Source organism: Aspergillus costaricaensis (assembly GCF_003184835.1).
Source record: "Aspergillus costaricaensis CBS 115574 unplaced genomic scaffold BO79scaffold_5, whole genome shotgun sequence".
Classification (NCBI taxonomy): domain Eukaryota; kingdom Fungi; phylum Ascomycota; class Eurotiomycetes; order Eurotiales; family Aspergillaceae; genus Aspergillus; species Aspergillus costaricensis.
Window position 1 is genome coordinate 1 of NW_020291805.1, and position 24,755 is coordinate 24,755.

The 24,755-nt window shown below is 49.1% G+C and overlaps 9 protein-coding genes across 9 annotated transcripts; 6 read left to right on the forward strand and 3 right to left on the reverse strand.

Annotated features, from left to right (window-relative positions):
• Positions 1-507: 507 nt before the first annotated feature.
• BO79DRAFT_62029 (uncharacterized protein) lies at positions 508-902 on the forward strand. Its single transcript, XM_025689500.1, has one exon. The coding sequence runs from the start codon at positions 580-582 to the stop codon at positions 784-786; it is 207 nt and encodes a 68-aa protein (XP_025542952.1). The 5' UTR covers positions 508-579; the 3' UTR covers positions 787-902.
• Positions 903-7,420: 6,518 nt separating this feature from the next.
• Positions 7,421-7,795, forward strand: BO79DRAFT_62038 (uncharacterized protein). The gene has a single exon (XM_025689501.1). It carries the CDS (start codon positions 7,459-7,461, stop codon positions 7,699-7,701), a length of 243 nt encoding a protein of 80 aa, XP_025542953.1. The 5' UTR covers positions 7,421-7,458; the 3' UTR covers positions 7,702-7,795.
• Positions 7,796-11,134: 3,339 nt separating this feature from the next.
• BO79DRAFT_276808 (cysteine proteinase) lies at positions 11,135-13,104 on the forward strand (the record flags this gene model as incomplete). The annotated part of the gene is made up of 3 exons (XM_025687781.1): positions 11,135-11,385; positions 11,443-11,837; positions 11,892-13,104. The coding sequence occupies exons 1-3, from the start codon at positions 11,323-11,325 to the stop codon at positions 13,102-13,104; spliced, it is 1,671 nt and encodes a 556-aa protein (XP_025542954.1). The 5' UTR covers positions 11,135-11,322.
• Positions 13,105-13,503: 399 nt separating this feature from the next.
• On the forward strand, positions 13,504-14,520 carry BO79DRAFT_166901 (uncharacterized protein; the record flags this gene model as incomplete). Its single annotated transcript, XM_025679346.1, has 1 exon — positions 13,504-14,520. One exon carries the CDS (start codon positions 13,504-13,506, stop codon positions 14,326-14,328), a length of 825 nt encoding a protein of 274 aa, XP_025542955.1. The 3' UTR covers positions 14,329-14,520.
• A 297-nt stretch (positions 14,521-14,817) lies between these two features.
• On the reverse strand, positions 14,818-16,363 carry rpn8 (proteasome regulatory particle lid subunit RPN8). The gene is made up of 3 exons (XM_025680607.1): positions 15,949-16,363; positions 15,607-15,878; positions 14,818-15,530 (listed from the first exon to the last, which is right to left on the reverse strand). The coding sequence occupies exons 1-3, from the start codon at positions 16,130-16,132 to the stop codon at positions 14,916-14,918; spliced, it is 1,071 nt and encodes a 356-aa protein (XP_025542956.1). The 5' UTR covers positions 16,133-16,363; the 3' UTR covers positions 14,818-14,915.
• A 380-nt stretch (positions 16,364-16,743) lies between these two features.
• adk1 (adenylate kinase ADK1) lies at positions 16,744-18,156 on the forward strand. The gene is made up of 4 exons (XM_025685260.1): positions 16,744-17,046; positions 17,141-17,193; positions 17,265-17,419; positions 17,483-18,156. Exons 1-4 carry the CDS (start codon positions 16,887-16,889, stop codon positions 17,889-17,891), a joined length of 777 nt encoding a protein of 258 aa, XP_025542957.1. The 5' UTR covers positions 16,744-16,886; the 3' UTR covers positions 17,892-18,156.
• Positions 18,157-18,274: 118 nt separating this feature from the next.
• Positions 18,275-19,786, reverse strand: BO79DRAFT_188660 (Gfo/Idh/MocA family protein). Its single transcript, XM_025680608.1, has 4 exons — positions 19,649-19,786; positions 19,545-19,565; positions 18,956-19,486; positions 18,275-18,871 (listed from the first exon to the last, which is right to left on the reverse strand). The coding sequence occupies exons 1-4, from the start codon at positions 19,680-19,682 to the stop codon at positions 18,297-18,299; spliced, it is 1,161 nt and encodes a 386-aa protein (XP_025542958.1). The 5' UTR covers positions 19,683-19,786; the 3' UTR covers positions 18,275-18,296.
• Positions 19,787-20,005: 219 nt separating this feature from the next.
• On the reverse strand, positions 20,006-22,707 carry BO79DRAFT_285113 (putative mRNA cleavage factor complex component Pcf11). Its single transcript, XM_025688320.1, has 6 exons — positions 22,381-22,707; positions 21,811-22,266; positions 21,022-21,758; positions 20,767-20,962; positions 20,344-20,712; positions 20,006-20,282 (listed from the first exon to the last, which is right to left on the reverse strand). The coding sequence occupies exons 1-6, from the start codon at positions 22,546-22,548 to the stop codon at positions 20,232-20,234; spliced, it is 1,977 nt and encodes a 658-aa protein (XP_025542959.1). The 5' UTR covers positions 22,549-22,707; the 3' UTR covers positions 20,006-20,231.
• A 981-nt stretch (positions 22,708-23,688) lies between these two features.
• Positions 23,689-24,528, forward strand: BO79DRAFT_207294 (uncharacterized protein). Its single transcript, XM_025682145.1, has 4 exons — positions 23,689-23,944; positions 24,011-24,035; positions 24,104-24,113; positions 24,171-24,528. Exons 1-4 carry the CDS (start codon positions 23,813-23,815, stop codon positions 24,274-24,276), a joined length of 273 nt encoding a protein of 90 aa, XP_025542960.1. The 5' UTR covers positions 23,689-23,812; the 3' UTR covers positions 24,277-24,528.
• The last annotated feature ends 227 nt before the right edge of the window (positions 24,529-24,755 follow it).

Below are 24,755 nucleotides of genomic sequence, written 5' to 3' on the forward strand. Positions count from 1 at the left end.
CTCCTCCTCCTCCTCCTCCTCCTCCTCCTCTCCTCCTCACTCACTGCCTTTTAGTCCAATTGTAAGTCAGACAGAAAGGGTTAAGGTCCACACCCAGCCGTCAAGTCACAACGGAAGAGTATCAGATACTGCGGTGCTTCCATTAGTGAGATCTAAAAGTAATCTATTTATCTATCTGGTACATTGGCTTGAGTACTGTCTGTGGGCGCATAATAAAGTAAATAAGGAGGGAATAAGGAAAAGAAAGGGAAAAGGAAGAAGAAAAATACAATGAAATAAATCAACACTGATCATCATCATGATAATGAAATGATGAGATTCATCTTTCCCTCAACAATAATCCCACCCCCTCCTCCCCATTCAGAGCAAGAATCAAAACGGCACTGGGCTTAACCAAAATAATAATAAAATATTATTATCAACGCGGCGATAATTATCAAAACGGTTCCACACCCGGGTACTATACTTGACGGGAAGGGCCTTACTGGCGGTCAAACCTCTCCGGAAGAACGTTCGAGCCCAGCCTCGGTCATGTTAATGACTCGGTTGGTTGGTTGGTGAGTTGGCTGGCGAAACAGGATGGATGCAATCAACTCCGTCCTAGCCTTACCTAAGGTACCTGCCCACCTCCTACCAAGACTTGTTGACTGTCTGCTCCGAACTTACCCAAGAAAAGCTCAAGCTGGGACGCGAGTCCCTTTTAGGTCGGCCATGATGATAATCGTCAACATCATCGTCGTCATGACCATAAACGTACTGATAGAGAAAAGAAAAATACAAATGTAAATGGATAATAAGAGTGATATTAATGCCGTGAACAGGATGGAGACACACAGTCGATATTAACACACGACGATGCTCTTTTCAGGTGCATTATCCTGTTCACTCCGGGTGTAGGTAGGTTGGTCCTTTCGAAGTATAGATAGTAGTATTGGTACATAGATGTCTTGTCTGTGGCTTTTTATACCCGAAAAGTGTTTTTGTGAGTTGTAGGATGGAATACTTCCTGGCATACGCATAAAGGCAGAACAATAGAAAATGTCTTGTGCTGCATCTTAATTTAGACCGCATTATCTTCGAACTTTCCTACTGATCCTAACTCGAACTTGGTTGGTCCATTTGGGGTGCTTTTTAGGTGCTTTATGTGGGTGTGGGAGGGAAGAGGAAGTTGCGTACGGAGTATATGCATAGCACACTGTTCGGTAACCCTCAGGAGGGGCAGCATTGGTATTGCTAGAGAAGGAAAGGGCAGTGAGCAGCAAATGTCTAAGCCACAGGTGGGTAATAATAGTGGGTAGGTGGTGGGGAGTTGTTTTTCACTTGGCGTCGAACAACCGGGAACCCCGGTATAGGACCCGAAGGTTAGTTAGGGTAATTGTCTTGAACAGAAATTAGGAGGAAATAATCTCATTAGACGGTTGGGGAGCATGGTTCCTCCCTGTGGAGAAGACCACCGCCCTAAGCCGGGAAGTGGAATGGTCTTAGAAGCTCCAACCAGAGGGCGAAAACGGCCGATAATGGGGAGCATGCGTAACGACGACGGCGTCAAGTCCCCAGAGGAGGCTTTTAACCACCACCCGTCGGCCGAAACGGCGAAAAGGGAGAGGGGAATGTACTTTTCACTTTGACTTGGAAAAGGACGGGAAGGAATCGGCTGACTTTCTGTCATTATTACTCTTTTAGGGAGCCAAAACAGTACTACTAATAGATGGTAAGAAATTCAGTGCTTTCAGAAATGACCAGAGTATAAAGCTCATTTTACTCACTTCCCGTGTTCTCACAAAATTTTGTTACTTATTTATACCAATTTGTTTCGAATTACTGTTATTTTTCCTTTTTTTTCCCCTACTCTTTTTTTTATTTACCTTTTTGTGGAATTTCCGGTTTTCTTCATGGTATTTTTGATTGGGCGCCGCTCAATCTAATTAAATTTCCGAGGCCCAACGGCCATGGGTTGCTCCAGCCAATTAGTCCCAGACCGTCTGGATGGATCTGTCAACGGCGAACGAACCCCAAGCCTGGAACGGCAAGTATCGTCCTAGGTAATATCGCTAGCCAGGCGCTAACTAGGATCCGGGGTCTTTTAGCACCAGTTCGCCTCGTCCACCTTTCTGCACTTCATGCCTTAATTGACTGGCCTTATCGGTCCAAACGTCAGCATAGTCCCATCCATGATGAATATCTTTCCCGTTCTTCGGGTAAGTCTGAGCATCCATGTTGTGACCAATTTAAATTGACTCATTTGGCTGCCTCACAGCCTTGCCTTTTTGATCAGTTCAGATGGGAGTGGAAGTAAGTAAGATTATAAGTGAGTATTTTGTAGTGATGAGATCCGTCCCTATGGGATCTGGCAGCTTCAGCAAGGGAGTGAAAGAAAAAGTGATACATCCACTCGTGGTGCTGTCAATCAGGTGACAAGGCGGCAAATGGTTCTCTGCCGAGCCTGCGCTGGTGGATCAACGCGGGTTCATCTCTCGTAAGTGGGCTTTTCTGTTCCCTTAATGTTCTAAGTGGTAATATGAAGCTTCGCTTCTCTGTTCCTACTTTGTAGCTAGGTGCGTCCTAAGGTTGTCTTTAGTGTCCATTTACCTATTCCGTCAGGCTAGCGGAGATTGGAGAGCGGTCTTTGCTTTTCTGCTGTATTCTAATTATTCTTTTATTTTTCTTGCCTTTCCCTGTTTTTGCTTTTTCTTGTTTTGTCTTTCCATCTCCCTCATCCTCCAAAAGCATGTGCAGGCAAGGTTCCTACCCTTATCCCTGTCGGGTTTGACGCACTTATTCTCCGAATCCATCAGTCAACATGTCAATGGCCCTGTTACAAGCAGAATGTGATATTGGTATCTTGTCGATACTACTAACAAAGTACAGTAGTAGTAATAACAAGAACGCAAAGATTCTCCCACCCAATCAGCTGGTACAATTAAGACGAGCCATTCAGGCTTTTGCATTTGTTTCTTTCGGGTCTTAGATGCATGAAACACAAGAACCCTAATGTAGGCAAATTTGTTTTTTTGGTCCTTTTCCTTTTCTTCAAACAAGAAGAACAATTGTATGAGATTTGAATTGGATTGCTATGATATTGGTACCATCACCTCGAGTCTATTGCCTGCTAAAGGAGGGGCGCCATGGTGCCATTGGAGAACAGGTGGTACCATAGCTCACTATAGTGTACAGTATATACGACCTTCTATTTCGTCTTGTTTTTATTTTATCTTATTTCTCTCAAAATCTAGCGCTTGTTGCCGAAAATCTTGGTCGGCGACAAATTATTGCCTGGTTGCAAAGTCCGCTGTGGCTCTTCGAGTTCTATTCCTGTGGCAGATACTATGGGGTCATAGGTTTTGATTACCGTCCCGTTAAACCCTCACGGATGACGGTTGAGATTTCGCGATCTCCGGGTCTCGATGGCTCCCATTTAATTAGGAACTGTTGATCGTTTGGGCTGGAACCACAAAAGTGCTGGTACGGCGTGCTTCCAGACTCGCTAAACCGAACTGATTGCCGCCAAAGACGCGTCGGTCTCTTTTCTCTCTGCGCTTGTCTCTGGTACTATGTATCCATATGGCAAAGATTGATGGGTCAATGTTCCATTCACATCGTCTTCAACACAGTAGGTTTTTTCACACTTGTGATCTCGGGAGGAGGGGACGAGGGCGATGTGCCGTTCGTCTCTCATTTCTTTTGGACTGGCTTATTATGCTTTTTTTTTTTTTTTACTCCCGTCACCTACCAGTCCTAAGCAAAAGCTCACTGCTACCTACATACTACTAAGTAGGTAAGTAAAGCATTCCCTTTCGAAAGGTATAATTAACAGAGAACAATCTTCTGGTTCAGGGAAACAGAGGGTAACAATTGGTATGTTTGGGTAAAAAGAGGGAGGGCTGCGGAGAACCTGGATCACAGCTGGACATCGAACGACGGGGCCAACGGGAACAAGGGGTTTCCCGCGCAGCTGCAAGCCTGCAAGATTACCTAGGGACCAGTGGAGACGGGTCAAACGGTGGCTTGCCTTAAAAGCATTCTTCCGACGAGAGTGGCGGAGGCACCAGAGGCCATCCATGCCCAATCAGCACCAGCTTGGGCCCCGTGTTGACAAGCTAAGTGGGACCGACAACGCCAGCTTAGTCCGTTCCATTACTCAGTGACATGGCAAACGCACTGGCGGTCGCAGGGCGCGAGGCTTGATTTCGAAGCTCTCTCTCTGTCTCTCTCTCTTTCGCACTGATGGGCCTTATTGGGAGAGGGTGAAGGGGCGGATACTCGCTACGAGGCTTCTCTGGCCTAAATGTAGTTAGTTGTGTACTATACTCTTAGAAGTACTAGTAGTCCCCATTTTGCCCCCCCTCCTCCTCTCTACTCTCTACTTTCCCCTCCTCCTTCCTCCCCTCTATGCTCCAATAATCTCCAATTCCCTTCAAACTGGCTTTGTTCAGCGTTGAGTGTTTGCTACTACTTGTAGTATAGTAGTGATTATAGTTAATTGGTATCTAGCAGCTATCTATTCACTCTCACCGGTAGTCCAGCCGTTGTCTAGTATACACTCCAATGGGCATTACGTACAACTCGATGTGGCAACGCAATTCGCATCGTAGGTAGCTGCGTACCCTACCTACCTGAAAAGTATCCATGTACCATTCTACCATCCTGTGTAGTAACTTCATGTGCACAGTATCTTTCAATTGCGTTGCCTTGAATTGATTACACTTGCCAATGGCTGTTCTTCCGCTTTCCTGATTTTCTAAACAACTCGGTGCGACTCTACCGACAAACCATGGAAAACAGGCTGCGAATTTACCAATTATAGTTTTGGCGAACGAGCAATCCATGAACACACAATGGCATCCAGGGTGACGCAGAAGTTGCAGTCCACCTACCATGGAACCAGAGGGCGGTAAGTCACCGCCGGATAGATCCATTCGGAGAATTCATGGGTCTGAACGACGCAAACATGGGCCCCTTCGTGACGCGAGCCATGTTACTGTAATACATCCAGCTTTGACCCGATCGATAAACATCATCGTCATCATCATCACTATCATGGCGACCTCTCTATGAGGCCTTTTTTTTTGGCTCTTCTGTCGATTGATCTTGACTTTTATTGACAGACACTCTGCTTTCACTCACCCTTTCATCATTCTCTTGGATTTGTCCTCCAACAATATTGCCCAATGACGATGATGATGCCACCGTCCATACCAGGCGAAACACTAAGTATAGCGTAAACAACTGTGGGTTATGCTCTGCCGTTGGTCTAGAACTTTTCGTGCATCTACTACAATATTCTCCTCTTGTCGAAACGCGTCAAGCTGCTGCTTGCTGAGTCGAGTCTAGGGCCCGAACGAACATGATCCAAATCCCGATTGTGGCCAGACTAAGTGCTTTCCAGCCGATCATCATAACCATCACCCCTTATGATAGTTGACTAGTACTTAGGGGCCAAGCAAAAAGTACTATAGTCTCTGCTGCTAGTAGTAGTGCTAGTACGGAGTAAGTACTCAAGTCTTCCACTGCGTAGTAACGGGTGGCCAGATGGCAAGATCAGCCTCCACATCCGGTTGGTTGAAGAAGGAGACCTTGAATTGTTGCGGTCTATCGCCCCTCCCCTCGTGTTCAAGGCAAGTTCGGAGTTACACGCGCATGAATTTTGTAAAACAATTCATTTATTCATTCATTCTGTTTTTTTTTCTCTTACTTTTCCCACTCCATGTCTCTTGCACTTCGGTCAAACCAGCTGTAAACTTTTGAAGCTTGTTGTACAACAAGCAGATCAGTCCCCAGCCGCTAGCATTGGGAGGGGGTTCAACTGTCTATCAGCATCCCATTGAGGGTTCGGGAAGCTCGCACATCTCCGTAGTTACCGCATCTGAGCATACTCGGTACTCAACCAATGCTTAGTAGCTTTGAACAAGAGCTCACTGAAGTGGACATCTGGTTAAGGCGGTCACACTCCGACCCGCTGGGCACTTTGAGTCGTGGACGGGGCTACATGTCTTTCTTGGGAAGGAGACGGATCTTTTTCCAGTCTAGAGCGCAGTAAGTACGTCTGTTAGCGACGTTGACCAGAAAGTCCAAACGGCTTCGAGGGTGGTTGACAGCCGTCATTGGACCAACGCCAGTGGAGTCGGGCAAGGATTCCATTGCTCTATCTATTCCTGGCTCGCAGTGATCGTCGCAGGAAAATGTCCGACGACCTCACAGAGGGCCCTCTCTTCTCTTCCCCCCACACACCCATGGTCGCATCCTCATGTCCGTGTGTCATGACTTGAGGGTTCGGTTCTACCGCTTCGGGGGTCATATCTACTTGTCCCCTTTTCCTTTCCGCGCTTTATTTCCTATACATCTATCTCCTCGGCGCGTCTGCCAGATAGAATAAATAAGTGTAATGCCGTGATCTAGATGCCAAGACTCGGCTATGGCTGAAACTGGGAAATTATCATCGGACTTGTCTTGTGGTGCTTGTTTCATTTTGGGGAACTGTTACGATCATCCCAGCCTATCCATCCCTCCTTGGTGGTATGATACTTTTTTAACTCAGCTAGCCCGAGTGACCGATAATCTCGATAGTCGATACTAGTAACCCAACTCTATCCATGTCCAGGCAGCCTTATACCTTCCTGAAGATACTCCAAAGTTTCAATCGCATGGTCTGTGCCTGTGGGGTAGGCAGGGCCAGGGTGGTAGTAGTAATCGATACTAGGACTCTTGCGTGGCCCAACAATTTAGATAGAGAGAGAGAGAGAGTATGTTACCGGGAAATCCGTGGGCAAGCATGCTGCCGGGAGAGGAAACAGAACAACGGATAGGTTTCAGTCTACAAATCAGACGTCGGAAGGCTTGCATTGGGCTGGAAGACAAATCGAAACGGGCATTGGATCACCGCTTCGTGGCAAAGCTGAAAGGTGGTCCCGTGGCTATGGAGCCTGGAGCAGAACGCTTGATACTCGCTCGGCGCTGCCCAACTTGAGTGGATCTGCAAGTCAACTGGAGGCCTAGAATTGGCTGCCACCGAAGCAGGTACTTTGTTGGCATCAAGATGCGAACTTGGGAGGGAGCTTGCAATTATCCCAATTCTACTCCGGTATCTACAGCATTATGCTGTACTACCAGGTGAAATTGATTCCTTGTGAATAGGTGCCCATATGCTACGGTAGTAACTAGTGGTAGGTGTACATATCCATCATTCCAAAGGCCATGCATGGTATAGGTGGGATATAGCCCAGCTTCAAAAAAGGGCGAGCCTCCGTTCCGACGAGTGCTGATACTCGCATTGTGTGATGTATAGTGTGTGGCTTTCCGGCTCCGCAATTATCCCTCTGTAAGATGATCAGGTAGTTGGTAGGTGGTTTAGGGAGCTTTATCTCACGTTCAACCCTCGAAAAGTGGGTTTCTGTGGATGCTGGCAAAGGAACTCAGCTGTCACCTTCCCAAGGCAGACTAAACAAGACCCATACAAAGCCCATGGAAGAATTATCCATGTCTTTTTTCTTCCTTCCCTTCTCCTGTTCGTTGCCTTGCTTCCATGTCTTTTCATTTCTGGTTTGTTTTTTTCTTTTTCGCCCCCTTCCCTCTGGGTATTTGCTTGTTTTGTATACTCCATATTCTGTAGGCCCGAATTTTGGGAGTATCTTTCTTTTTCCGATCACCCCCCTCCCTTCCTTCCCTTTCTATGATTTCTTTTTTATTATGCGGTACTTTGTATGACCTGTTCTTAAATGCCGGTCTCTGCATCTGCATCTACTGTGCGTAGTTGGTCAGTCAGTTAGTTACTGACCTGCAGGAAGGAATTGATGGTGGGACCTATCTACCACCAACTGTATCCTAGTCTACCCCTCCCCTTCAGCCGATCACTCAGAGCTGAACACGAACAAACGAACCTACCTTTATGCATGCATACTATACTTACTGGAGATACCGAACTAATTGCGCAGTAAGTCTTCCTACCTCCTACCTAGATAGCACAAGCCAATAACCATTACCTATAATGGCAATTGAACAAACCCAAGGCAAGTAAGTAACTATCTACCACTTAACAGATGCGTATGGAGTAAAACAGAAAGCTAACCACTAAGCAGCTAACTAAATCACCAAGGCAAAAAAAACCCACCGACCAAAACCCGGTACTGGTACTATCTTTCTACTGGCAGCGCCGTCCCAGCTACCTGGATAATATTAATGTTGAATGAAAAGCTAACGTAAAGTAAAAAAAAAAGAAAACCGAACCAAACCAAACCCGACCTACGGAGAACTCCGTTAGTTAGTTACTTACTTACTTTAGCTACTTATGGAAATTTTGGCAGACAGGTCACTCACAAGAGAGATCGCAATTCCGCGATTGAGGTACTCCGCTCGAATCCCATCATCCACTTTTGCGTTCTTTTTTCTTTTTTATTATTTTCAAGTAAGGGTTTTCCGACTTGGTTAATCTGCAGGAAACCATGGTTCGTCACAGATTAGATGCAGGTTTAAACTGTTATCTAACTACTTCCTTCGTAGTTGGATTTTGATTGCTACGGAGGAGTATGGCCCGATGGGTCAAAGGTTCGCTAACCATCTATTTCACATGGGGGACAGAGAGCGAGAGCGAGAATGTTGTGAAGTAAGTGGTTACATTATTTACTTTGTAAATGAGAATGTAAAATGGAAGGTTTGGGATTAGGAGCAAAGATAGAATTGCCCCTCTATCTGGAATTGCGACGCTCCTGGACTGGGTCTCAGCTCTCTTACCTTTCTCTGTGTATGTATGTTTGTCTATCATGCTCTCTCCCGAATCAGACCATGTGGTCGGTCAAAAGGAAAGAAAGTCGAAGGACTTGACTAGACTAAACTAGAACAGAGAGAGAGAGAGAGAGAGAGAGAGGACCGACCCAACGGAAAGTTTTGTGGTGAGATAGCCGATAGAGATTGACCTGGGGCGTGAGATTAATTAAAAGCTCGTCCCGGTGTAATCAATATATGATGCTGGTCTAGTTCTAGTTCGAGTCTAGTATCTATCTAGCTGACGATGATGAAGAAAACGAAGAGGGAGAGGAGTACTACGTAGTAGTGTGAGAGAGAAAGAGGAGGAGGAGGGGTGGTTTGGTTTGGTCTTGGTTTGGTTTGAAGGGGTCCGTCCGGGCTGTCGGTAGGAAAGGCCAATTTGTTTGGGTGGTAAATTAATTCCGCTCCACTTGATGACCAGATGAAACCAAAACCGAGGCCGGGTTGTGGGGAAAGGTAGGAAATTACCACGCGTCTAGAAATGATTTAATTTATCTTAGTCGTGGGTATCTTGGTTGAGAGAGGAGTCTTATTGTCTGTTCGACCAAAGTTAAGTCTACTTTAGTATCCATGATCTAGTAATTAGAAGGTTTTTGGATCGCGATCGAGGAGGGACAGAACAATGGGAGAGTATACTTTAGGGAAAGAGGGGGGAGGGGAATTTAATATCGCGATGCATATTTTCCGGACACTACTGGACTAGCAAGAACCAGTTCATCGGTGAAGGACGGGTGGTCTAGACTCGAAGGAGATTTTTTTTTTTTTTTTCTGGTTTCGCGTCAGGTTCTCTTCTCCATCCTGGTTGTGTTCGGCTATGGGTTGGTTTGGTGGTAGATTGAACGTATCACTTTGGACTGGAGGGGGAGAGGATGACGGAAGGAAAGCGGCTGATGAGGGAGCGAATAGTAACTTAACTTGTACTATACAATGGTCATGTTAAGTGTTTCAGATAACCCTTCATCCCTGCCGGTTTATTGACATACATGAGCAGGAAAGCGGATCGAATCGGATCCTCCCAAAACACACATGAAGGACCAAACGGACACAGCAGAAGCACACTGGCAACGGGCTCGTGTGACATGGACGGTTTGACCATCATAGCTGGGCGCCTCTCCTAACAACAACCAGTGGTGAACTGATTCCAACGGATACCCGTCATCATGGCCTATCTACTGAACCATTGACACTGACACAACCGTTGAACGGCCAGGTGCCGTATCCCGCTGCAATAATCCTGTTCGAAACTTCCCGTGTTCGAGACAACTCTTAGAGCTCACGTCCATCTCATTTGTCGTTGAGAGCGCCAGCCCCGTCATCGTTCGCTACCTCCGTAGAACCAACTAAGGGTAATCTACCCAGGCTGGACTGGCCGGAAACCTGTAGTCCTTGTCGCAAGTATCAGGGCTGGGTACTATGGATATGTCTGCCGGACCGGGCCAGGGTGTACCTGACTGGTCAAGTCTGGAATTCTCATTTCCGCGCGGGTGGTCTGGCAGCCGGCCAGAACTTGGGTTGAACCCCACTCGATCTCGGCCGTCGGGAGTCTCTCAGGACGTCATTGCAAAGGCCATACAGGATACTAGGATGCAAGTACTCCGTATTCGGGACCCAGCCCCTGCGCTGGATCGCTCCGTACAACTCTTGAGTGAGCAGCTGCTGGTAGAATAAGGAAAACAGTATCCGATGTCCTATAATAGCTGAACACGTCACATGGGCATTGGATGTGTGGTGATGAAGGAAGCAAGAGTCGCAGAGTGATATTAACATGTGACATCTGGTCTAATCATGTGACTATTGTCTACTACGCAGTACTGAATAGGAAATCAAGGACCCGGAAGCTTCAATTGAGCTCTTGACAGATATGTTGGAGCTTCTTTCTGCTCAGATCCTTATGCATGAGTCCAACGTTCCCCAAGTCCTCGGGCCTACATCACTTTGAACTATACCACTCACTAGTTCGGACAAACAGAATGCGGAACACTGATGGACTCCAGAAGAACAGCCATAATAGGCACCTTAGTTTTTTCTTTGTTTAGGCATCCTAAATTTCTATTCTGGGAGACCTGGCCATTATAGAGGTGGTCGACAATGTCTGCTGCAAGGCCGTATGGTCCTTTGTTTCTCCGTTTTCACAAGGGCTACAGTGTCTGGATACCATTATCGAACAAGGCCTATATATAAATTCATATTTTCTGAATCTCTATGTTTACTTTTGAGTCAATAGCAATGCTGTCATTGGAAACCAATGATCACACGGCACCTTTCATTGTAATGGCGCGTCAGGTTGTCTCCATTTAAACACTTCAAAGAGATCAGGGAGGTGAAAAGATCCCTGCACCAAGTGCAAACGAGATAAGGCATTCTCTTCCATTCCCACCTTGTCGCTATGTGGTTTTCAGACATAAAGCGAGCAGCACTCTCCTTTGCGGGCATATCCCTTGATCATGATACAGAACGTCTCTCCATCCTGCTAAGTTCGTCTATTCTCGAGCTATACACTCATACAGCCGTCTTTATATTTACTATTCGCTGGACAAGGAACGAAAGATATTGATAGTTCAAGATATGAGCGAACCAAAACCGGAACCGGAACTACCACATCGACGGCTGTCACAGTCACCAGAATCGGTATGTACTCATGGATGGCCGAGCTAGCCAAAGATTACTTGACTAATTGACTGGCAGGATGACCTTATTACCTCTGGCTGGCCCCCTCTGGGATTCAGTCGGGAGAAAGTCAGGGGATTCAGAAATCCAGGTACTTTGTGCTACCGGAACGTGGTGCTTGTTGTACTTATGAATACGCCTATCTTTCTGAAATGGCTTATAAGATATCGCAAAACCCACGAAGCGTGTACTCCAAAGCTGCAGAAATGCTTGACTTGTTGTCTTTATCGTCTTTATTATCTCTATTGGGTCGAGGAAGATGATGGAACACAGAGATTGCAGAGATGCCTGAAACCGTTGTGGAGAATACTTGCAAAGACCTCCTGGAAAGGTTTTACCGAAGGGCAGCAGGATGCGCGTGATTTCATGGAAAGCATATTCCAGCAGCTACTTGCAGAGGTAGATGAACAGGGGTAAGGTTCTTTCTTCATACGCACGCCACACGCCCGGTGCTAACTTGCTTATAGCCGCCGCGAATTGAATGATATTTTCAAGATTCGACTGAGCAGGAACGACAAGTGCTGCAAATGTGAGAAATCAAAGTCTCGGCCTGATGAAAAATTCTTCATGGTGTATGTTCCTGAGGATGAAAATATGCCTGGGTACGCAAACATCGAGGAAGGACTGCTAGACAAGCCAGAGCATTCGAAGGAAAAGTGTGGCAAGTGCAGGCAAGAGACAGACCATATTATGTCTGAGAAGGCTTTATACCTTCCTGAAGTTCTTCTTGTTCAATTTCCCAGGATGAAATACGACAAAATCACGAATGAGCCCAGGAGAATCAGGGTTCCAGTCTGGCTTCAAAAAGACATAGAACTCCCACCTGGTTTATTGAGTGATACAGTGAAAATCGAAGGCTGCGCTCGTTATGAGCTTTTCGGGATAGTATTCCATGAGCCACATGAGACGGACATTCAGATGGGTCATTACACCTGTGCTGTCATGGGACCAGATAATCAGTGGGCACATCAAAACGACATGGAAACCAATACTTATGGATCGCTGGAAGGTTGTTTGGATTTTGGTATGGATAACCACACAAGATTCAAGCCTCCCTACCATGATCGCGTCTGTTGGGCGGTCTACCACCGTGTACCTCTCGAGAGGCCATTAGATCTTGGATCAGGGGACTGGGAGGAAGATCAGGCTTCGGCCATGCAAGCAACTGACAGCGATGAACCGCCCAGCAACCTTGGATGCCATGGCGGCCCCGATGCAGGCTCTCCAAGGGGCTCTTCCCCAGAACCTGGCCCAGGTTCGATGAGCATCGCGCCTCATAATGCTGTATGCCTGGAACAATCCATTCACCTAAAGGGACGAAGATTGAAATGGACAGTCGATGACCAGCTGGTCATACCTGAGGGAGATGGGCCCCTTATCTGGCTGAAACCGGGGAAAAAGGTTCAACATGCCGAGGTCAGGCTTAGACTTGTCTGCCGAAAGACGAGAGAGGTCCTCACAGGGCGAGCTATCATTCCCCTCAAGCCAGATATATTACCCGAGCCATATGACGCTGGAACACGGCCGGACACACCTGTACGAGACATTGCAACACAAACGCGACGCAGGGTCTGCAGGGAAGACAGCGAGTCAGCAAGACTTTCGGGAAATGCGCAAGATAGGGTTATCTCTGGGAGAATTACAAAAGCCGGTAGCCAGAAGCGGTCTCGATCCGCTTAGGGGGGCTTCTCTTGAGAAAGACGCTTCATAGGTTGGACTTGAATCTGCTGGAAGTTGTGTGGAGATTGAGATGGTAGTTGTGTTGTTCGATTATATATTCTTTCTAGTGTGCGGATACCTCAATGCAATGCTTCCATAGTACTTCAGCTTAGCGTCCTGTCGCGTTCGGAACAATTCGAGATTTGATGGATTCAACAATGGTTACGCTGGGTTTTCCATTAATTATCACCATTTGAACTTTCAGATTCTATTGATATCATACTTGTGAGATACTAGTAACATGCGACCTTTTATCGAGGACAGCGCAGTTCCAGGATCAATCGGGTTGTAACCTTCCCGCGCCCTTTTCTACTATCCAGAACTATCTTACACTTTTCATCTCCAGCTACACTTTCCCCAATGGCGTCTCAAAACCAGTCAGACCATCAACTCCCCTCCCAAACAATTCCTTCATCTGCCCAATTTATCGATCAATTGATCTCCCACCTCTCCACCTTCACCGTCCCGCCCGTAGACAGTAATCATGACCACCGGCATCAACCACCAGCCCGACACCACCGCACACCCTTCTCTACTCTCCCTCCATCTCAAATGGCAGAAGTGAAGGCAACAATGTTAACACTCCACTGCATCTTTCCAAATGAGCTTCTCCTCGCTCTGGACATTTTGGATAGGAATCTAGTGAACCGGTTCATATGCAACGACACCAACACCAGCAGTCAAACATCACACCCTACAACCGGCCATCATTCCTCAACAACAAATGCTACCACCAAAGACATACTTGATGTTTTTTATGTCCGCTCAGCATCTACCATTTCCCCCGACCAAAGCGACCCATTCTCAACCTCAAATCCAACCTCACCATATCACACCAAAGAACCAGACCCAAAAGGCTACGAAGTCCGCCTAAAGGCCTGGAACTGCACGTGTCCTACTTTTACCCTGAATGCATTTCGAGACTCGGGACCTGATGGATCCGAAGAGGATTCATCCTCCACCATTGGTCACGATAGCCTATACCTAACAAAGGACAACCACTATCCGTTCGGGGGTTCGTTAACCAGGAACTCCACTCGCTCCTCTCCTCCCGTGTGCAAGCACCTTTTGGCCTGTTGCCTCGCCGTGCGGTGTCCGGGTCTTTTTGGGGGCGGAGAAGGGAGGTCTGTTTCCATTGTCAGTGCGGAGGAATTGGCGGGCTGGTGTGCTGGGTGGGGTGGATGATGAAGGCTCTAGACTTTCTTTGTTCGTTGTGTTGTATGTTTCGAGTCGGTGAGAGATTTAAAGCTATTCTTGGGTGTTTGTTCTTTGTCCTTGTTCTGGGTGGAGAACATGCATGGTGTGCTTTGTCTCTGTTTAGTGAGGGGTGGAACACTACTCATTGTCTCATCGAATAGGTCTCATTGAGGATCGTGGTGGAGGGGTTTCGATGCTAATGAGACCTGATTCATGATGGCTGGGAGCCATTACGTGGAAGATGACCCAGCAACACTATGGCATGACGTGTGCAGGGCAGTGGGATGATCGTCTGTTGGATACGTGCCGGTCTACAAAGACTACTATGACTGTGCCGCCTGTGAACGGCTCCAAAATGTGGAGTCCACTATGAAAGCTTTGGGAGCTTGCAGTTCCATAAGTTCATCCTCGACAATACCTCACGCAAGTGCTGCTCCGAGGATATATCCTACCAATACAGATATAGCAGCATCGTTGCTGGCCAGTCGCAATCAGCCGCGTAGAGATTACCGTAATATACATTCGATGGACTGCATTGTTCTAGATGATCGTATCGCATAGAGTCCCTGACCCGTCTACTCCTTCTGGCTCTTCTTGGCCTTCTCCTTGTCTTGACCCTCCTTCTGCTCTCCATTGGCGGTGCTGTTGGCCTTCTTCGCGGCCTCCTTCTCAGTCTTGGCCGCGTTGGCCTCTTGCTCCCTCTTCAGCTCATTCTCTTCTTGTTGCTGCCGGTTCTGGATCTTGTTCTCGATCAAGTCGTGGAATGCGGTGATGGCGCGGATCAAGCTACTCAAGTAGATCGCCATTAATTGATCGTTGGTCTTGATGCTCATGGCCCGTGCGAGTTCGCTGTTCTCCGACGGCTGTTCGGGGGCGCCACTGATACGCGGCGTGGCGGCTGGTGTGGTAAGGTTGGGGAGGAGGTTGAAGACGTCCTGGAGATTGCCCAGAATGGCGTGGTTGACGGGGAGTTCGTGGTCAAGAACCTTCTGCAGGTATTGGCCGATGTCGCGCAAACGCAGGTGCAGGCCCTGCAGCGACTGAAGCTGCGACGTTATGCGGGTAGAGAGGGTTCCGACAGCGACATCCCTGATATCCCGGAGAAGGTGCTCCACTCCGATTTCCTCTGCTTCCTCGGCTTCGATTATAGAGGGGGTGTGGACGAAGGTCTTTGATGTTGTAGTACCATCCTATTATATGGTTTGTAATGATTAGTCCACAAGTCCACGGACGAGGCCCGTCACAACGGCGCGTAAAGCTACTCACATCCTTGATCTCATCCACGGCAAAGTAAGCATCCGTAGGAACGCCAACCTCCTTCGGTTGGACATCCACAATCACCAGCAGAGGGTTCGGTGTGTAGCGCTTGAAGAGTTCGTTGATTTCCAAATCCGAGGCCCGCAGCTTCGGGCCCGAGTGATACCACCCAACCAGCTTCTCACGAGCATTGATCTTCTTGAACATGTCCCTCATCGACTCGACAAAGTTGTGATCTAGGAACCAAACAGAGGGATCCTTCTCATCTTCCTCGAAGGGCACTGGGAGAGGAACTGTCAGCATGTGGACACTGAAAGAGATACCGAAGGTAATAGAAGGTCAATGACGCACCCGCAAAGCTGTTCGATACCCGGACATTCTGACCCGAGTTCTCACCCAGCAGCACACCAACCACACGTTTCCGGGTACCCTTGGCCGAGCGGCCGTAGTGATCTGCGACGGAGAGAAGGACTAGAGGAGCGACCGTGACGGTGCGCTGAACGAGGGAGAGGGCGTCCGCCGTGGTGGCAGGCATGGCGGAGACAGAAGGAACGCGAGACGAGCTGTCACCGGTGGAGATAGGATTGAGAGGGGAGGATGAAGGGTATGTCAGAAGAGAGTGGGAGGGATTGTTGCGGGATAAGCAAGGGGATGAAGATGGGGAGATGAAGGAGGAGGAGGAGGAGCGATGACGATGAAGAGGGAAGCTGTTGTTGGTTGGATCAACGGAGAGCCTCTGGATTCATTGGAGCTCCGTGCTTGAGCCACATTTGAGTGGCTGATGGGTGTACATTGACACCTCGACACCTGAACACCAGCCACATATATACATTGCTGGTGCCTTTTTGCCTCAGGCATACAATACGGGACACGTGTTCCGGGACTAGTCCCGAGTTGGACTCTTCAAGGCTCAAACCAGTGGAGATTGGCTCGAAGAAAGGACGTCATGTTGGAGATGAGAGATTGCATCCGGGTCAATGGACGCCTCTGAAGGCAATTGAGGATCTACCAACCACCTCCGATCAGAATCCCAAAGACTAGGGTGCCGGTCGAGGCGAATTTCCCAGGGCGCAGGAACCTCGGGTGGGAGACTCCACTCCCTCCGGTCGGCCTCTTTTCTCCCCCAACATGCACTTTCTCCGTTCCCTTCCCTTTCCCCGGTCTGGTTGATATCTCTTCCTCATTCCTGCCACTTCTCTCTCCTCTCTTCCCTCCTCCTTCCCCTCCTGTTCCCTTTCCGGACACTTTTTTGAAGCGTTCTCCTTTTCCTCTCCACTTTTCACATCACAATGGCTCCCATCACGGACGAGGTCGTCAACGGCCTGAAGGACACTATCGGAAAGCTGGAGGCTCGTGTTGAGGAGTTGGAGGGCCGCCTCAGCAACCAGGTCAAGCCCAAGTCGGTTGCTGAGCAGATGCGCATCATCCTGATGGGACCTCCTGGTGCCGGTATGTTCTCCATTGACAATCCTTGGACTCTTTTTGCATCCTCTCGTTCCCTGCTTTTCCGTCCTGCGGAATTCTGACCGATTCTCCAAACTAGGCAAGGGTACCCAGGCTCCCCGACTGAAGGAGAAGTACTGTGTCTGCCACTTGGTAAGTTAATCACTGGGATGTTATAAAAATGCTTTTGAGCCCGATGCTAATGTCAATTTCCACTTGTGCAGGCCACCGGTGACATGCTGCGCTCCCAGGTCGCCAAGAAGACCGCATTGGGCAAGGAGGCTAAGAAGATCATGGATCAGGGTGGTCTGGTCAGCGATGAGATCATGGTCAACATGATCCAGAGCGAGCTTGATAACAACTCCGAGTGCAAGAACGGGTTGGTAACCTAAAACTCTATGCGATTCTGCTTAGTTGGCTGACGGCGCGCGCCTCTTTTTAGATTCATCCTGGATGGTTTCCCTCGTACCGTTGCCCAGGCTGAGCGTCTGGACGACATGCTTAACGCTCGCCAGCAGAAGCTCCAGCACGCCGTTGAGCTTCAGATTGACGATGCCCTTCTGGTGGCCCGTATCACCGGACGTCTCGTCCACCCGGCTTCCGGCCGCTCCTACCACAAGATCTTCAACCCCCCCAAGGAGGAGATGAAGGATGACGTTACTGGCGAGCCCCTCATCCAGCGTTCCGACGACAACGCCGATACCCTCAAGAAGCGTCTCGGCACCTACCACGCCCAGACCGCTCCCGTTGTCGATTACTACAAGAAGACCGGTATCTGGCGCGGCATTGACGCCAGCCAGGAGCCTGGCCAGGTCTGGAAGAGCCTGCTCGGTGTTTTCCGCCAGAACTAGATGCCTTTAAATGGCAGAGGACGTCCACCTCTGAGGCCGGAGTGATGTACCTTAGTGATACCCATCGTTCCGGTGCTTATGTCTTTGCCCGGAGGTAGAGGCTTTTTGTATTGCCCTCACGGGCCGGCGAAGAAAGGCAGAAAAAAAGACCTGCATTGTCCGGGAATGGAAATTGTCTTTCTCATGTCCTTATATAGACTCATGCCTTCCGGCGGGATATCTCTGTTTTGTATAGTAGTAATTTTCGGAATGCGAATAACCTCCGACAAGTAAACCGCCATGATCGCGTAGCTATTGATCTTTTGGACTGGCGTATACAGGCCAACGATATATACTCTTGACCGTCACATATGAACAAAACTTGAAATTCCAGATCATATTATCCGAATTACATGACTACTAAATCTACAGCTGCGTAGGATAGACAGTTGACTCGATCTTCTCCGGATAAGTCAACCCACCCTGCCGTCTAACCTCATCCATCACCTCCATGATCACAATACTCTCCTCCCATGGCAAAGTCTCGCTCTCCAACTTCCCATCCCTCAAGCAGCGCGCCACCTCATCCGCCTCCCAGAACATTCCCTTGCCATCGCCAGGGAACGGGCACTCAACCTCCTTCACCTCACCGTTCCCCTTGGCGGGGATGATACGGTACCGCTCAGGCCGGAACGCCGGCCCATCTACCTGGATCTCACCCTTCGTACCCTGGATCCGGATGGCCGGACGGGCGGTGTTTGCCTCGTCGGGATCAGTAGAGACGCGGAGATGTGTCATTGCCACAGCCTGCGACTGGCCCGGGTGAGGAAGGTTGGAGGGGGTGCTGGTCGGGAAGCTCAAAAGGATGGTAGTGGCCTCATCGGCGCCGGTTAGGTGGTAGAGGGTCATGTGGGCGGAGATGGCAGAGGGGGGTTTACGTTGCTCCCGAGGGAGGGTGTGGTAGAGGGTCTGGAAGACCCAGGTCAGGGAATAAATTCCCACTGTGCGTTCGATATATGGTCAGTTATCAATTGTCGTTGTCATCATCCAGGGGAGGAGGGAAATGGTAGGTAGACACCACATACAATCCAACAAACAACCACCCGCCAAATCCTTATTAACCATACGGTGTTCCGTACCCCATCTCTCCTCGACCGGGTCACCGAAACTGTTATCAGAAATCACCCGCAAGACCTCACCAATAGCACCCTGCTTGATCAAGTCCCTGATCTGGATACTGAGAGGGAAGTAGCGAGTCCAGACAGCTTCCATGAGGAAGAGATTCTTCTTCTGGGCGGTCTCGCAGAGGATCTTTGCCTGGGCCGCGTTGACGGTGAAGGCCTTTTCGCAGAGTACATGCTTTCCGGCGTTAAGAGCCAGCATGACATTCTGAAAGTGGTGGGAGTGTGGGGTTGCGACGTAGACGACGTCGACGTTGGCGTCGGCTACGAGATCTTCATAGGAGCCATAGGCGGCACAGGGGGACGGGATGCCGGTGTCTGAGATGAATTTCTCTGCTCGTGCGGCGTTGGAGGAGGATGCTACGGCCACGACGGTGTGAGAGACGTCGGTGACGTTGCGGATGCTGGGGTCTCTTAGGAGATCGCGGGTGAAGACTATAGTGTTGGTGTTAGGAAAATTTACTGACTGTGAGATTTCGGAGGAGAGGCTTACCATCGGCGATCCATCCCGTAGCTGTAGAGGCGCAATACCATCCATGTTCGTTAGCCAGGGATCTTTTTGTTTGTTTGTCTGGATGCGGGGAAATTGGTCCCTACCCATGATACCCCACCGGATATTGTGGGGAGCCATTGTGAAGATGGAGGACTGGAGATTTTCTTGGATGCTGAACAGGGATCAACAAGGCTAAGGAGTTCTGGACAGTCGCACGGATGTCTTGGGTTCTGAAGAATGCTCGACAGATGTCGAGGGGAAGTGAGGAATAAAAGTAATTCTAGCTGCGCTGGGCGGAGTTGCGCCGAGCGGGGCAGCTTCATTTGCCGACGTCATTCGCCGAGACTATGAAGACTGGGGGGTTAGTATCTATATATAGTGGTTCTACGTTATTAATCACATAAAAGACATCCAGGATGTATATAAATGACCTGATATTTGATTCATCTGGTTCTACAATGGGATACTATATACAAGGCAGCGAGCCCGGGAGTGCTGTATGTGTCCTGTGATCCATCACCATCGTCACTTGCCCCGGAACGCCCAGGGGAAGGGAATTCATTCAACCTTCCCATGCAAAATACAGCCGTGAAGCTGAATGAACGATGCATCTTCGCTCAAAAGCAGAGAATCATCAACAAAGAGTAGGAGAAGAAGAGAAGGGGGAGAAGGGAGTGTACACCCCGATCACACGGGCTCTGTTTTGATCCGTACATTGGATCCAGGAGAATCGGTTCCCTAGTATAATACGTGTTAGTCACAAAGATTTCTAGATAACTCTCATTGATGGATCACTCACCTCGGCCTTGCGTTTGCCCAGAACAGACTCGGGAGTCCCAGTTCGTCCTGACGGCGTCCCCCGGTTGGCTGACGTAGGTCCGTCCTTGGTCACTTCGGCATAGCAGCTGGCGTGGTACACGCGACTTCCCACCTTGACTGCGTCCTGCCAGATCCAGTCCTGTACATCCTCTGACCATGTCGACTCAAACTTCTCTTGGCAGATAGGGCAAGGGGTGTTTCGCAATGTCGCGTCATTCGGGGCGTGGATCCACTGCTTAGGAGGGCCCTTCTTCGTCGCAGCGCCGTCAGCACCAGCAACACCCTCAGCCGAGGCCTCCGTCTCCGCAAGGTCTTGTTCATCTCCCGCCTCACGGGATTTGATCCAATCCTGGAGATAGTTAGTACTGCAGGATAACTGGTTCGGAAATGGTGCGTGACTTACCCGTTCATCAACGTACCAGCTGCGGTTTTGGGCCCGCCTAGCTGCCTCAGACATGCGCTGGTTGGTTCGGAAGTGCCAATCCAAATGGCGAGCTTTCTTCTCCTTCCCTTCTTCCGTTGTAAAGAAACGTTGACCGCATGTTCCACACCGGTTTGACCGGGTCTCGTAGAGGCTGGAGAGCAGCATTGGTCGAGGGCTGGGGGTTCATTAAGTCAGTGATAGGAAAACCAATGTAGCATGACACAGGAAACTCACAGCTTGATGGACGCTGTACTCATTTGAACGCTTATTTGCGCATTCGATGTACCTTGTTGTGCCTGCGGCGTTGCGACGGGAGGCGTGACTCGCACCTGACCCGGTACGATTAGTGGGAAAGCAGGCGCGACATTTGGTGGCGGAGCAGCAGTGAAAGCGGCCGGAGGTGCCGAAGCCGGTGGAAGTAAGCCCTGCGCTCTTAGGGCTGCAATGAGAGGATTTTCTGGTGCGGCGCTGACGGATGGTTGCGGCGCGGTGGTATTAGTGGGCATCTGTGGTAGGATATTGTGGATTTGAGGCGGCGGAGTCGGCTGCTGACGTGTAGCAGTAGCTTTGAGGAGCCCGGCAAGCGTGCCAGGATTGAGGAGCTGTTGTAAAGGTTGCGAAAGTGTTTGGGCTGGGGGAGTAGCCATGGGGGGCGTTGAAACAGCCGGAACAGTTGGAGCAATAACTTGAGGAGCCGGAATTGCAGGCTTCGGAGCGAGAGCTGAAACCTGGTCGCGGACGAGTCTCAATTGCTCCTGGGTGAGTTCTTGCCGTTGCAAGATACCCTGAAGATCCAAAAGAGCCTTCAGTCGTTGCTGTATCGAGGGGTCTAGTGGATTGTTGGCAAAATCGCTTCTGGCGGTGGCAATAAGAGCCTCAATATCTCGGTTGAGAGCCGCGAGATCAACCTCTGTTGTACGTGGCTGGGCTTGGGGAGTCGGGGTTCCCCGTGAAGAGTACGATTCACCCTGCTAATCAAATGAGACCTTCCGCCACTGCACTAAATGGTGAGATGATACTTACCGATGGTGGATATCCGTGACCAGAGCCATTGCGCTGGTAATGCATGGGTAAAGCCTGATTTGCAGCAGGTGGATGGCGGCCCATGCCTTGCGGTGGTGTCGGAGTGCTGTTCCACGCTGGAGGAGTGCCAACTCGACCGCGAGCGAGGATGTCTTGTTGAGTTCGAGCCTGCTGCTGCTGAAGCGCTGCAGTCCTTGCTTTGATCAGAGCACTCTCAATACTGCGAGTGATTTCTGGAGGGAAAACGGGCCTGGTGTCGAGGGAACCGGGCACCGGCTCCTTCCAGGTTTTGAGCATCTCATCCAACTTCTTGCGCGTCTGCGAATCGACCAGTGTGTAGGCGTTCATGAAGGTCTGATACAGATTGCGACCCAGGAACAGAGTGTAGGGCGTGCCTACGTTCTTGACAATCGAATCGACTACATACAAGGCGGGCAACTTCTGAGCCGGCGGAGTCTACAGAGCAGATTAGAATTCGTCCATCCCAAAGAGAGACTACAGACGGGTTGAGCGCCCTCGTCAGGTTCGACGAGGGCCCAACCGGTGGTATTCTGAGAGCGTGTCACCTACTGTTCGAATGTGGTTCTCCAACACGCGGGAGATGGCCATCGCATGTTCAGTGTTCTCCTTGGCTATGACAGTCAGATTGCTGATCTGAAACCTGTCATTGTTGGTTAGATCTTCCAAGGAATTCTTGTAGTCCTCGGCAACTTCGTCGGAGGCCAACCCGGATGACATGGTGGGCAGATACAAAGGCTGATGAGGCTGATGAAGGGGGGAACAGGGGGCAAGTGAGAATAAGAAAAGGGTATCGACAAAGAAGCAAGAAATGAACAATGGACAAGCGCTAAAGAAGGGCGTAACACTCGGAAAGAATATTTATGTTCCTTGTGTTTGTTCTTTCTCCTCTGAATCCTCCTCTTTATATTAATTATTTGTTTTTTTCACTGTATTTTCCAGTTCCTTTTCTCTTCCTTGGACTTTGTTATCTTCTTGTTTTTTTCTTGCTTTTTTTTTTCTTGACTTTCTTCCCTTTTCTCCTTTCTTGTTAGGAACTTGTCCTTCTTATTGCTTTGTTTTCTCTCTTCTTTTCTCCTCTGATTTTTTTCCCCGGCTTTGTCCCTTTTACCACCGTATATAAAGATTCCTAAATCCGCGTGCTTTGTTTCTCTCCAAATAAACGTATCTCCTGAGTGCAAGAGATGGAAAGAGCTGTCGGAACTTGTAGAATGCTTGCTAGCTATCTTGGTCAGACTTGAGACAACAACAGGAGGCCGCAAGCGCAAATCCTCCACCAGAACCCGAAAGTCAACAAAGAACCCGCGCTACAACACCCCGTCAACCCAGTGTTAAGCAATCTATCTCATACAATCACCCGTACTGATTGACCCTTCCAGTAGACAATAACTAGTAGAGGAACCAAACCGGGGCGAAGGGGAGTGGATGAGAGATGGAGGGGAGGGGGAAGGTCTCGGAGTGAAGTTGGGAAATACCCCCAGCAGTTACACACCTCGATGGGGAACGGACGTGCAGAGGGGACCAAGGGAAAAGAAAACCAGCTGAATAGGAAAATCAAAGCTCGACCAGAATGACCAGGAAATAGCAAAAGCAGCCAAAATCGGCCGGGAAGAAGCGAGGCAAAGGGAAGCGAACAGGGAGCAGGAGAGGCAGGCAGAATTGCGGAAGTTGCGCTCACGAGGTCCGAAGAATAGAAAGCGTCAGCGCCGCGGCGTGACTGGCTGAGTCAGCGCACTAGTTTGAGACTCTGGTTCCTTATCCGTTACCGACTAACCCTATTCGGGCAATGCATTCCAGCGCTCTCGTGAATCGATGTGAGTGGGTAGTATGACGCAGTCACACCTTACTCTCCCAACTTGACTAGGTACAACTCCTTCCTCATCGCCTCTATCTCTATATTACAACCATTGGTACTTGAATCTGGGCCTTTGTAATACTATCATCGGTTTTTTAGGAAATATTGCCTTGTGTCGATTTCTTCACCATGAAGTTGTCTGCTACTGTTACCGTCTTGGGGTTGCTCCCCTTGGCCCTGGCCGAATCGATTCTGGTCACGTTCCCTTCAGGGACCCCTGACTCGGTGGTTGATCAGGCAAAGCAATCAGTTAAGGACGCTGTATGTGACCGGGTGCTTTGACAGCGTTGGCACATCTATATGTTACTAACTGGCCGTTTCTGGTAGGGTGGCAAGATCACCCATAATTACAGTAAGCATTTATCCCTAGTCATCCTTGCGTTCTGGGTAGTGGCAGTGCTAACATATTGCTCTCTATAGCTTTGCTCAAGTAATTCTCTCTTGAAAGCCCTGAGGTGCTTGCTTGGTCTGACATACATACACACAGGGGCTTCGCAGCCGACACCAAGGCCGACTCGGTCCAACAGCTGTCAACTGAATTCGCGGCATACAATCCAACTGTCGAGAAAGACATGACTGTCACTATTCAGTGAGAGCGATATTGGATAGTCCGGGGGAAGAAAGCTCCCTTTTCTCTATTCCAAATTACTACTGTATGATGGATGGGGTTCCCGCTGGTTTCGGGGCTCGACCCTTGATGGTCGATAATGGATGGGAAAAACTAGCTTAGATTGTAATTCAGGATTCTTATGTATCATTTGTCTTCTTCTGTTTCTGGAAAGAAAGTTTGTGTCTTGTTCTTGTCTAATGGACCATTTTATGTCATAACTTTTAAAGCCGGCGACTGTTTCCCATAACTCAACAAACAACACAAAAGCAATCAAGATATGAATACATGATAGGGATCACTTGTCACTTTTCCAATCTTTCAAACCATTTCCATCCTCAGTGGATGTTGTTTCACATGGGGAAAGTAGAAAATAAGGAAGCAGCGCTGTGGGTGACCCTAAATCATTCCTTTCCCCCCAAGCGGGACTTCGGTATTTATAGCTCGTCGATGCGCGTAGCGTGG

Coding starts and splice junctions, on each gene's coding strand:
- BO79DRAFT_62029 (XM_025689500.1), top strand. CDS start 580: ATGGATGCAATCAACTCCGTCCTAGCCTTACCTAAGGTACCTGCCCAC.
- BO79DRAFT_62038 (XM_025689501.1), top strand. CDS start 7,459: ATGGAAGAATTATCCATGTCTTTTTTCTTCCTTCCCTTCTCCTGTTCG.
- rpn8 (XM_025680607.1), bottom strand. CDS start 16,132: ATGCCTGCCACCACGGCGGACGCCCTCTCCCTCGTTCAGCGCACCGTC. Junction 15,879..15,948: donor GGTATCGAACAGCTTTGCGG/GTGCGTCATTGA, acceptor TTCCTCTCCCAG/TGCCCTTCGAGGAAGATGAG. Junction 15,531..15,606: donor CCGTGGATGAGATCAAGGAT/GTGAGTAGCTTT, acceptor ACCATATAATAG/GATGGTACTACAACATCAAA.
- adk1 (XM_025685260.1), top strand. CDS start 16,887: ATGGCTCCCATCACGGACGAGGTCGTCAACGGCCTGAAGGACACTATC. Junction 17,047..17,140: donor GATGGGACCTCCTGGTGCCG/GTATGTTCTCCA, acceptor TCTCCAAACTAG/GCAAGGGTACCCAGGCTCCC. Junction 17,194..17,264: donor AGTACTGTGTCTGCCACTTG/GTAAGTTAATCA, acceptor CCACTTGTGCAG/GCCACCGGTGACATGCTGCG.
- BO79DRAFT_188660 (XM_025680608.1), bottom strand. CDS start 19,682: ATGGCTCCCCACAATATCCGGTGGGGTATCATGG. Junction 19,566..19,648: donor TATCCGGTGGGGTATCATGG/GTAGGGACCAAT, acceptor GCGCCTCTACAG/CTACGGGATGGATCGCCGAT. Junction 18,872..18,955: donor GGGTGGTTGTTTGTTGGATT/GTATGTGGTGTC, acceptor TCGAACGCACAG/TGGGAATTTATTCCCTGACC.
- BO79DRAFT_285113 (XM_025688320.1), bottom strand. CDS start 22,548: ATGTCATCCGGGTTGGCCTCCGACGAAGTTGCCGAGGACTACAAGAAT. Junction 22,267..22,380: donor TGGAGAACCACATTCGAACA/GTAGGTGACACG, acceptor TCTGCTCTGTAG/ACTCCGCCGGCTCAGAAGTT. Junction 21,759..21,810: donor GTCACGGATATCCACCATCG/GTAAGTATCATC, acceptor TCATTTGATTAG/CAGGGTGAATCGTACTCTTC.
- BO79DRAFT_207294 (XM_025682145.1), top strand. CDS start 23,813: ATGAAGTTGTCTGCTACTGTTACCGTCTTGGGGTTGCTCCCCTTGGCC. Junction 23,945..24,010: donor AGCAATCAGTTAAGGACGCT/GTATGTGACCGG, acceptor CGTTTCTGGTAG/GGTGGCAAGATCACCCATAA.